This window comes from Emys orbicularis, chromosome 3 (assembly GCF_028017835.1).
Source record: "Emys orbicularis isolate rEmyOrb1 chromosome 3, rEmyOrb1.hap1, whole genome shotgun sequence".
NCBI lineage: Eukaryota > Metazoa > Chordata > Testudines > Emydidae > Emys > Emys orbicularis.
The window spans coordinates 132,732,451-132,744,663 of NC_088685.1; the positions used below are offsets into that span (position 1 = coordinate 132,732,451).

Sequence of the window (12,213 nt, forward strand, 5' to 3'; positions counted from 1 at the left end):
GTGAAACAGTTAAGTTATGACTGCTTTGGGTTCTGAAAATCGTGGGTAACATTGTAATCATTGTTTCTATCAATGATTCTCTCTTGCTTCTAGTGGACCCACTATTCTTTCTTAAACATTCTTTTGTTTTATTATAAGTGCTCATAAGTGCTGTGGCGTGGAGTCTTAAAGTAAAAACTGGTAAACTGGGATACACACAGCTCCTTTGGGTGCAGAGGATCTGAGGTTTCTGTGAGTTGCCAGTGTGATGGGCTGGATATCACGGGAACACTTCAAGGGACTTAGGGAATTGGGTGTACCTTCTGTTAACCTCCAAGGCAAAGACAGGGCTGGCATAGCCCAAAGGAGAGTGTTTGAGTGGCTGAAAGGCTGGTGGTGTTAGGGAGCTAACACTCAGTTACCACAGGCAAGACATTCTCTCATTAGAGGTAGGGAGTAACAAGGTGACTCTTAGTCTTGGGTACCCCAAGAATCATCACACACTATTTTATCTTTCACAATTAGTTAGGACTGAAGTTGCATCATGACAGATGGAAAGGATAATTCTTCTTCGCTATGATCTGCATTATAATCCCTTATAACTGATCTCCGAAGAAGCACACAGATACAAAACAGAGGTTGGTAAAAAATTCCATATTAAACTGGTTTAATGAAACTATTGTCAAAGACAGCAATGATATTTAAACCATGTAAAAGCCATAGGAGTCAGAAAGAAAGCTGGGTGAAGTTTATGCCACCTTTCATCAGAGGAAAATGGGAAATCACTTAGAGGCTTAACTCACACACTAAGAAGGATACGATTTGGTCAGTTCTTGAACAGGAAACACTGAAAGACAATCCACGGTTGCTATTGTGAGTGATGTTGGTGATTCAGCAGATGGCAACCTTCCTGCTGAACCAATGTCATAGCAGGGGGGGGGCTACTGTAATACTGAAAGTTTGCAAATGAGACATAGGAGCAAGGTCCTGACCATTTGTGTCATTCTAGATCATAAAGTAACTTTTGCAGGTGTAGTAATAATAGCACGGATGTCCTGGACAGATGCCAATTTTGTAAAGTACATTCTGTCTCCTTAAATTTCTCTGCATGGTTACAATGAGCTACCGTGTTATAGAGAATCCACCATACCAGAATCTGGAGTAGGTCCATCAAGTCCAGTATTCTGTCTCTGGCTATAGCCTGCCAGACTTGATGCCATAGAAGGTGCAGAGCCCCTTAGTAAAGTACCTAGCCAATTACACAATGCATATTCGGGGAGGAAAGAAATTCCTTCTTGACTCCCTAGCGAATTAGCTTACACCCTGATGCATAAGATATGAAGTGCCCTTAGGATGCAGAACTCAAATGTTATTGGTAACATATTACCCTGCCTGTTCTACACTGTTGTGCAGTGGTATTGTGTGCTCTTAAACAGCTGCAGAGTTCTATAGTATAGGTGGCTGCATTTCAGTGAATGGTGAAGTGGTTCATCCATATGTTTCTTATATGTCCATCTACATATGTAGTGATTTCATTCCTGTCAATTGGCGGAAAGACATTGAGAGCTGGTGGTGCAATAATCTATTATATAACCTTGCATCAAATGAACAGGTACAAAATAGTGGACAGGCAGTCCCAATGGTAATTGCCTTCTAAGTGGTTCTGAGGATTGTACCGCTAAACTGTACGCTCCCAAGAGTCTGGATCTGCAGTGGCAATATATTCTGACATCTCCAGTTTTGTACCCTTCCTTGATTTTTATTTTTCAGTCTCTCAGCTCTGTTGCTTAGCTGAATGAGTATCAAAAGAAGAACTTCAAAGTTCTGGCTTTTCTAGGGAGTGACAGTGACCATGGAGATCCAAGATATATAGGGAGTGAGTGAATGTGTGTGTGTGTGCGTGTACAGACTTAAAGAATGAGGAAAAATTATAGTTCGTTCATGTTTTTATTTTGTTGCTGTTTGGAGAAAATAAGAGCCTGTGGTCCTGGTAATAAATCTGATGGATGTCATTAACTTGTCACAATTTGCTACCATCACTAGTTCTCATTCCTGGCATAACAACAGGCAGCAAATTCTGATGAGTAACTCTCACTCCTAAAATTTTGCTACCCAGGATAGAAGTATACAGGTTTAACAGGCTTTTTGTGGTAGCACTTTTTTATGGAGTACCTAAATGATGGATTAAAATCAGTGATGTCTGTGAGAGAGGAATCCACACAAAAACCTCCAAGCTGAAGACTGAGGTAAATAGTGGTCACAATATATGCAACAAATGGGCAAGGATATCCCAGGAAGATATACAGAACAGAGCAGATATACATTCTTTGGCTAGGAAGGTATTAAGTGTTTTGGGATTTCTCTAGTTTCAATCGGTACAAATAAAACATTGGATAAGAATATCAAATTTTACCATTGGATATTTTGATATATTTTGTGACATTCCAACTGGAAATGGGAACTTTCTTTTAAGTAAGATGCATGGCAGCTATACAGACTTACAGATCAGATAAACAAGATAATGCTACGCATTTTCAAAGAGGCAGAACTTGGCCATTCTCTTTCTCAGTTCTTGAGACTTGTATAGCTTTTAATAGTCTCTTGTGTTTGTTGTCATTTCACTTGACCAAGGATGTAAAATATTTGATGATACTAGCCATGCCTGTCCACAATCTATTTTGTCCTTAAGAACAACCCCCAGGCTAGAAAAAAATCCTATTCTCAGGCTGCCTGAGACAACCAAAACCTCATCCAAACCTAAGACAGAAAATATATTGCCTCTATATAAACCCATGGTACGCCTACATATTGAATACTGCATGCAGATGTGGTTGCCCCATCTCAAAAGAGATATATTGGAATTGGTAAAGGTACAGAAAAGGGCAACAAAAATGATTAGGGGTGTGGAACAACTTCTATATGAGGAGAGAGATTAATAAGACTAGGACTTTTCAGCTTGGAAAAGAGATGACTAAGGGGGGAGGTATGATAGAGGTCTATAAAATCATGACTGGTAAAAGTAAATAAGGAAGTGTTATTTACTTTCTCTCATAACACAAGAACTAGGGGATCACCAAATGAAATTAATAGACAGCAGATTTGAAACAAACAAAAGAAGTATTTCTTCACACAACACAGTCAACCTGTGGAACTCATTTCCAGGGGATGTTGTTAAGGCCAAGACTGTAACAGGGTTCAAAAAAAGAACTAGAGAAATTCATGGAGGATAGGTCCACCAATTATTAGCCAGGATGGGCAGGGATGGTGTCCCTAGCTTCTGTTTGCCAGAAGCTGGGAATGGGTGACGGGGGATGGATCGCTTGATGATTACCTGTTCTGTTCATTCCCTCTGAAGCACCTGGCATTGGCCACGGCCAGAAGATAGAATACTGGGCTAGATGGACCTTTGGTCTGACCCAATATGGCTGTTCTTATGCAAGCGAAACAGGCAGCTGATTTTCATTTCTACATCCCTTTTGCTGTCTCCACTCTATGCCCCATCTCCCTTATACACACTCAGATTCCCTTCTTCTATCTCACACCTATGTCACATACTCTGTTCTGCTCTCATACCCTACCCTTCTTCTCACTTACACATACCCAGATCACTTTCTCCCCATTCACACACACAAATACCCCCAACTATGTATATCTAGATCTTTACAAAGGCCCCATTGCCTTTTTAGCTGAGGTCTCACAAGGATTTAAAAAAAATAATCACAAAAGCAGTCTCACTATTCTCCCACCTATAGGGGAAACAGTTTGATTAATTTATAGACTTGTGCATGTCTTGTGTGTCAGTATGGGTGTGAGTGAAATAAGAGCCCATTGTAGAAAAGCTAAGTTAAAGAGATGAGTTTTGCATTCAGTCCTAAATACAGTGAGGTGCCAGGTCATTCTTATCATTGCTGGGATGAGGCCCAGAGTAGGGTGACCCAGATAACAAGTGAGAAAAATTAGGACACGTTGTTTTTTCAGGGGGAATGGCGAGGGATAGTTGCCTATGTAAGACAAAGCCCCTATTGTCTTTGTCCGGATATTATTGGGATGTCTGGTCACTCTAGGCTCAGCTCTCCTGGGGGGTCTGTCCCTTACCGGCGCACTCTGGGGCCTCCTCATCGCTGGGAAGCTGCACAGTCCCAGTGGAGTGGAGCTGTGTGGGAAGGAATCGCTGTCCAGGGAGAACTGAGCTCTCAGGTAGCCGGGGCTAGGCCCACGGAGGCCTTTCAATGGCAGTGCAGCAAACGTGCGCATTGTGCTGGCATCCTGTGCAGGAAAAGGGAGGGGTGCCCGGCGCTGCTAACTGCCCGGCTGCTGAACTTGCTACCAGGCGGAGCTTCCTCCCATCCCTACTGACCCCAGCTCCCTTCTCCCTCCCACGGTTTCCCTGATTATCCCCGCCCCCTTTTACCTCTGGTCACAGGTACCCCACCCCCTACAACCCTGCTTCTGTCCATCTGACTCTCCGCTCCAGCCTGGAGGCGGAGCCGGGCCGCAGGGGCGGGCTCCAGCGCTGGGACTGGGAGCCGCTCGGAACCGAAGGGGGCGGCGGCTCCTTCTCAGCGGCTGGCGCTCTCGACGACGGCAGCAGCAGCAACATGAGCAGGCCGGAGAGTGGCGGGGGGCCGGGGCTGCCGCCGCTGCCCAAGAGCCTGAGCGGGCTGCTAAACTCCTCCTCGGGCGGCGGCGGCGGGCGCTGGCGGGACCTGGAGCGGCTCTACGCGCAGAAATCCCGCATCCAGGACGAGCTGAGCCGGGGGCGGGCGAGCAGCGTCGGCCGAGGCTCCCCCCGGCCGCCCAACCTGGACGCGGCGCTGGCCCTGCTCCGCAAAGAGATGGTGAGTGAGGGGGGCGAGTAAGGGCTGCGGGGGCTTGTCCCCCACCGCAGAGCCGCGGGCGCCCCCGGGGGAGTTGGCAGCGCGGCGCTGCCCCGACACCCAGCGCCCCACGCAGCTGCCGGCCCGCTGGCGAGGAAACCACGCCCCGCCGGGCTAGAAAGCGCCACACACGGAACTGGGAGTGAGGCGCCCCGCTGGTCTAGCCGCGGCCGTGCTGGGGTGGGGCTGGAGTTTGTTTGCATGAAGGAGGCAGTGGATCGGGCCCCACCGGCGAGGGATGGGGGGCGCCTGGTCTGAGGATCGCACTGGGGGGAAGGTTTGGGCATGAGATTTTGGAGCTGGGACTGTTGCCGCACTCCCGGCTTGAAGTGGTTTCCATCATAGCTGGGGTTTACAGTTTGGTTGGATGGCTCTGAGCATCCTCCCCGCCCCCCCCCTCTGCCCCCAATACAAGTTCCAACACCCCTGGCCAGAACAACTGTAGTTGGATCAGACCCTGCGCGTGCTGAGGGGCGGCCACGTCCAGAGGTATCCTCGACCCCCCCCCCATTGTTTTTAAAAAAGCCATTGCATGAAAACAGGAGTTACGGGGGGGGGGGGGGGGCTGTTCAACAGGCTCCAAGCAGCTTAAGCTTTTAAGGCTTGTGGTGGCTAAAGTACCCAGATCAGTTTTGAAAATGAGGTCAGCTCCTAAATCACTGATAGTCTTCTGAAAATATTACCCTGGGTGCTCTCCAACTAGCGTAAATACAATGTAAATCAAGCAACTTATGTAGTTTTTACAGAGTCCTAATAATACTAAAAAAAGTTATGAACACCCATAATAGTTACTTTGTGGGATAAATTAAGGCTGTAAATATTTAACATCTCCATCTGTAGGTCAGACCAAGGGATTGTGAGGAAAGTACGCTTTTTGTGGTGAATCACAATAAGGATTAATATACTTTTGTCTTAACGAAAATGACCCACTACGCCAGAGAAATTACCAGGCTTCCTTTAGCCACAGCTAAAACACACTTTCAAAATGTACCCTTAGTTTAGTCTTTTTTTTCCAGTTTAGGCCCCTTTCCGTGCCCCTCTCCTTCTTCCTTCTGCTCTATTGAAAATAATTGTTTTTAAAATACCTTTTTTTTTTTTCCTGTGCTTAAAGTTGATTTAGGAAACACTTTTGCTGGAATTCTTTTCTCCTCCAGTCAAGTATTTTTGAAAATGCTTGATAGTGATCAAGGCTGCCAAAAAAAAAAAAAAGTGTCTGAGTATTCGAATGATAAAAGTTTCTTGTGCTGTTTCAGTAAGAGGAAATCTGTTTATGTAGCAGATAGAGGTGTACTAACTCTGCTCAAGCTGCCTTGCTAACAATAGCAGCATTGCTGGGGGTAGTATGGGTGATACTCAGGCAGCTAGCCTAAGCCATGTTCCCTGGAGAGTCTGGGTGGATTTGTACTCAGGTGGCTAGGCTGAGCCCCATTCATGCTACCCTGGCTATGCTGCTATTTTTAGTGTGCTAGCTTGAGCAGAGTTAGCACACATCTGTCTACTGGAGCTGGGAAGCATGCTCCCAAGTGCTGAGTAGACATATTCTTAATATGACTTTCTTCTCTGAGAATGGAGTGTTATGGGCTCTTGCTGCTTTGCAAAGGGCTGTAGATAGGGCAAAAATCCATGACAGATCATTGGTTTAAACAGTTGCATCAGTGTTAGAATTATTAATATTTATTGATGTGGGAAACCACCAAACATAAACTTAACCATAAATTCCTTTATTAAATCCAAAGGCCAAATAGTATTTATATAATTGCACTAAACATGCCTAAAAAGCCTAACTAATAAGCAATTTACTACATCCAAACAGTAACAAACCACTTATAAGCATTTGATCAAGATACAAACGGGCTAAACCCAGGGGTGCTTAGACCCATATTGGTCAGCTCTAACGTGGTCAGGCAAGAATTGGCAATGAATCCTTTAAGAGTTTATACCTTTTGACAAACAAGTGATGTCATTGCTAAATTACTGACTTCAGCTAAAAACTAATTTGAGACAATTCACCCTTATTTCCTGTCTTAATCCAAAAAAGGTTTACAGCTTCCTTTCTTCCCAAGGCCTTTCCTTTCTTATCTTCTCCCTCCCATTCCTTGTTTACCAGCAGAACAGTGGGAGGATTTGAGCTTGTTTCTTTTAAGACAGTTTTTCTTTTAGACTCTTAGGGTTGGAAGGGACCTCAGGAGGTCATCTAATCCAACCCCCTGCTCAAAGCAGGACCAATCCCCAGACAGATTTTTGCCCCAGGTCCCTAAATGGGCCCCCTCAAGGATTGAACTCTCAACCCTGGGTTTAGCAGGCCAATTTGTTACTGCAGCTCTTTAGTTATTTTGGAACCATACAGCTTTTCTACACTACAAGTAATACTACTTATTATTCTCATGGCCTTCTTTTACTTGCTGATTGGGGCTTTCTCCCTACTAGCCACAGACTATAAAGCAAATATGTTATTTTCTTAACCAAACTTAAGCTAACTCGAATTCTTTAATTTTATACTTATCCTACAATCAGTGATGTTTGTTTTGTCTGATAAGGTGTTGCTGCCAGCCTGTAGAATGCTCCTCCTCAATATACTAAGAAGACATTTTAAATGCTAAAAATCTTATTCTGTCACAACAAAAGTGTTTCAACAACTAGACAGTTTTATTAGTGTCTTGAATTTCATGTTGGAGATATCAATTTGTATTGACATAGAGCAATCATTTTTAGGTGGTTGTCAGATTCATTGTATCTCCATGGACTGCAAACACTGTTTCAGCAATATTCTAAAGGGCAGCAGGAAAAAATTCGCAGTTTTTCATATTTATAATCCCTGATTTCAGAAAGTGTTAGAAATTTGAATGACTTTGGATGGAAAATCAAGTGAGACATGCACATCAAATGGCTTAAATTAGAATATCTCTTTGATGCTATAGCTAGAATATCCTTAGTGATAATCTGGTTAATTAAATCTTTTGAAGAGTAAATATTTTACCCACTGGAACATATCTCCAGTTGAGGTGCAGTTGTTGACAAATTCAGGAGTCTCTAACATTTTAGTAATAGGTCACCTATTTTCTGTTGGATAGGTAATACTATAATATAACTAATAAACTACAAACTTAATTTTTTTACATTATACTAAATTAAAATAATATTGAGCATGTTTTTGATGCTTAAGCAGTAGAAAAGGGCTTGTGGTAAGATTCTAATGTCAACATGGGGAAAAAATATGTACCAGCATTCTTCCCTCCATACTCAAATGAAGTTCTCTGCATGGATTTTGAAGGGGACAATGGTAGATTTAGAAAGGAGTATGGTTTTTGTTTTTTTTTCGGGGGGAGGGGCGGGACAGGACCCTCTCTGAACTGTCATTTGAGTAAGGAGTAGGTACAGTGATGACTTGTACTATGCCTTTTGTGGTGTATACTGAACACTTTGAGTGAGCGAACTTTTTCACCATACAAGATCAGCATGTGTTAGCAAAAGTCTGAAGAAATGCAGAATCAGTGGTCTCATTAGCAACATGTCAAGAGCCAGAGACCGTGTTTTTATCTTTCTTGATAGATCTGTTTACTTTGTTTGTCTGAGATATGGAACAAATACAGAAAAACAAGATATTAACAATTGTTAGTACATATTAGTAAAGACATATTAGCCCTTTGTGTTTAAGAAGTTCTCTCTGTCTATAGTGGTTCTAGAAAATATGGCACAAAATCATGGACTACATACTGGCCTTGTCTCTGTGCACAGGTTCTACTGAACATGAAAGATGCTGAGTGTCTAGGTTTGAGCCATAACTTGAAAATAAAATAGTGATTATATCAGATTGTACTACATTAAAATTAAATCTGCCTTTATCTTGTTGAACAAAGGCAGTGAAAAACAATAATTATTAGAATGTCTATTCTAGTCCATTTCCCAGCTAGTGCAGAATTTGTCTTCACAGAATGTTCCCAAGCCTGTTTAGCTGAAACTCTCATTCCATTGGTAAGAACTCCATTACTTCCAATAAGACATAGACCTGATTGTCTAGAATCTTTTTCTGTTCTCCAGCCTAAAGGTTTCGTTGTTCAACTTCAACTCACTACTTCTAATTATTCTTCCCTGAACAATTCTTAACCTCAGTGTTAATGCCCTTCAAATATTTGTAGATACTATTCACCTCTGATGTAAGATTGCCTAACCTTTCCTCTGTGTATGTACATGTAGTAGCCTCAGAACATTCTGCTTGCATTCTTGCTTGGGGTGAGTTATTTGTTTTGATTGCTAGTTGCCATCTTAAGGATGTAGACTTTGCCTGGTCTTCTAAATATACATTAGCCTTGCAAGGCTGAATAAGATCTTATACTGTGATTTGAGCGGAGTAGGGGTTTAAATTCAGCCACAGGTATCCCACTCTTCTTTTCTCAGTCATGCTCATTCCCTGGAGGGGAGTTGCATTTGTGCTGCTGCTTTTGCACATCGTGCTTCTTTGCCAGGGCTGAGAGGAAATGGTGTGCTCCTGATCCTGCTTCACTTTTTGATGGGAGAAAAGTTGTTAATAAATGGAGATATACCTATCTCATAGTGCTGGAAGGGACCCTGAAAGGTCATCAAGTCCAGCCCCCTGCCTTCACTAGCAGGACCAAGTACTGATTTTGCCCCAGATCTCTAGGTGGCCCCCTCAAGGATTGAATTCACAACCCTGGGTTTAGCAGGCCAATGCTCAAACCACTGAGCTATCCTTCCCCCTCTCCCCCCCCCCCCCTCAGTTTGGTGCTGGGGTAGCAGCACATGGACAACACTGGGGAGAGGAGGAGGAGGAGGGGGGCAGCAGCTAGAGTAAATAATGAAGATAGGGAAGAAAAAGAACAGATGTGAAGGTTATGAGGGAGTTGTGGCAGTGGTCTAGTGACATCTAACTTGAGAACCAATGTCCAGCTTTATTTAACTAGAGGGAAGCTGTTTGTGGGACATTATTTTATCCCTTCCTTCACCTCAGAAATGGAGGACCCCAAACAAAGAGCTAATCGTGTCTTGCTTTTATCTTGTTTACCCATGTGTTGTATCTACCCGTCCTCTCTTCAGGTATTTAAATCGTAAGATCTCTGGGGCGAGCACTGTCTTTTTGTTTAGTGTACAGTACCTAGCATAGTGGGGTCTTGATTTCTGATTTAGGCCTCTATGTACTACCACAATACAAATAATAAAAATAATAAATATCTTTTCCCTTTCTCCAATTATTAGTTATGGTAAATTTCTTCCCTGGGACTAACCCTCATTAGGCACTATGTGTCAACCTAATTTTTGTTCTCAGAAATTGGTAGGTATGGCAGTTCACTTAAATTTTAGCTGTGTAGCATTTTTAACATATCGCAAATAAAGGAGATGTTTGGTTTGAGCATTTCCTTTGGTCAGCTGAATACTCTTAAAGGTATATTGGCACTTCAATGCCAGAGTGAGGAAATTCTTTCATATTAAATGGCTAGCTCTGTTTTTTCCCCCCTCTGGTCTCTGCCTGGTTTGTACCTGACGGGCGTGTGTACGCTTGCCCACATACCGATACATGGTAACTTTAATTCATGTAATTCTGGTGCCCTAGCTACATGGGGAAAGGTCAGCTCCTCCCACTGCTCAAGTCTAATCTGTTCAGGTTGTCTAGGGTAAAAATTTTCAAAAGTACATAAATCACTTGTTTAAAATGGGACTTCAACTCCTAAACCACTTAAATGCTTTTGAAAATTTTACCCTTAGTCCTGGACTCTTTCTGAGAAGTTGGCATGTGAGGCAGCTGACTTATGCTGTAGCCCTCTGTCAGGGCAAACAAATCAATGTAACACAGTCCAGCAGGCTACTTGAAGGCAGTTAATAGCTACAATCTCCTGAGCAGTGGGATAAAGGTATACACCATGGCTTCCAGTCCTGCAAATTTCTAGAATGTTTTGATGTGGGCACTCAGTAGCTTGATATTTATACTCCCTGGGTTATACAGATTTGATAACTGTTTAGTTACACACTAACCTCCATTGGTCCTGAATTTCTGAAACAGAATAGCATCACAGTCTATGTAAGGAAGATGAGTAAATGGGACAGATGTGGTCGCACCTGTAAATCTATCTTGAGCATCACAGGGCGTACAAAGTGTTCAAGTTCTCTTACATTGCAGCACACCTGTCTAGGGTTGCACAGCTTTTTGCCTAGTTAACAGGGCATGGTCACATGACTGAATCACAAGGAATGCTTTGTCACATTTTATACCACGGAACACAGCTTTCTCCACAGCTCTTTCATCTGGCTTATTCAGTGGGGTGGATATGGCCTTCCTTAGTAAATTCATTAAGCTGCCATATTGCATAATTGTTCAAGGTGACACACAACTCATCCTCTGAACCTGAGTAGTTGTGGGGAAAAGTGTGTAAGTGCCACCATATTGCAATCAAATCACATTTGAAATATCAACATGTCTTTATTTTTTTCCCCCCATCAGGTTGGCCTTCGGCAGCTGGATATGTCATTGCTATGTCAACTGTACTCTCTTTATGAATCAATACAAGAATACAAAGGGGCATGCCAAGCTGCATCTAGTGCAGACTGCACATATGCTTTGGAAAATGGCTTTTTTGATGAAGAGGAGGACTATTTCTAGGAACAACACAGCAGGGACAAAAGTGCATGGATCAGTCTTTCACTCTGTGTAACTCCCATTTCCAAGAAAGATTGGAGGCTGGAATCTATCTAGACATCTCTTCTTGGGGGGTACACCCCCGCTACCTTACCTGTTGTTAAACTCATTTATTTCTGGCAGACTGTCAATACAAGTTACACATGCATAAGCTACTTCTGGAAAGTGATGTGCTACGTGTTTTGAGGAGTCCTCCAACATGTTTGACAGGTGGTATCATTTTTAATTTGCAGGCTGGGTGTTTCCAACCTACTGATTTTTGGCAAGTAACTTACAGCTATAATTTTGATCAAACAAGAGGGTGATAACATCCTGAGTATTCTAATAACTCTTTCATAATTGTGGTGTGAATAACTATGGATGGTATGCGTTTGTCAACAGTACAGATAAATACTGTTTGAAGCAATGATTTGATACACACATTCCAAGCTGTACTAAGCTAGTCTGCTCTTATCAGCCATGTCACTTTAACTCCAGTTCTACACTGGGTGGATTGTTTACACAATTTCTCAGATATTTGTCTTTCCCCTCTCTACATAAAACCATATTTTGCCATGTTCTTTTCCTCCTAGCCCAAAAGCTACATGTATGCTAGTGAATGTTATCAGTACCTTTTTTTTCCTGCTGATCTAATTCACTTTCTTAGTGCTACCAAGGGGCTATAACTTTTACATTGACTTCTAGAGATGTCTTGCATAAACATAGTTCTGT

The 12,213-nt window shown here is 42.8% G+C and overlaps 1 protein-coding gene across 1 annotated transcript; it reads left to right on the top strand.

Moving 5' to 3' along the window:
- Nucleotides 1-4,577: 4,577 nt before the first annotated feature.
- Nucleotides 4,578-11,466, top strand: FAM89A (family with sequence similarity 89 member A). The gene is made up of 2 exons (XM_065402224.1): nt 4,578-4,817; nt 11,308-11,466. Exons 1-2 carry the CDS (start codon nt 4,578-4,580, stop codon nt 11,464-11,466), a joined length of 399 nt encoding a protein of 132 aa, XP_065258296.1.
- Nucleotides 11,467-12,213: the final 747 nt, after the last annotated feature.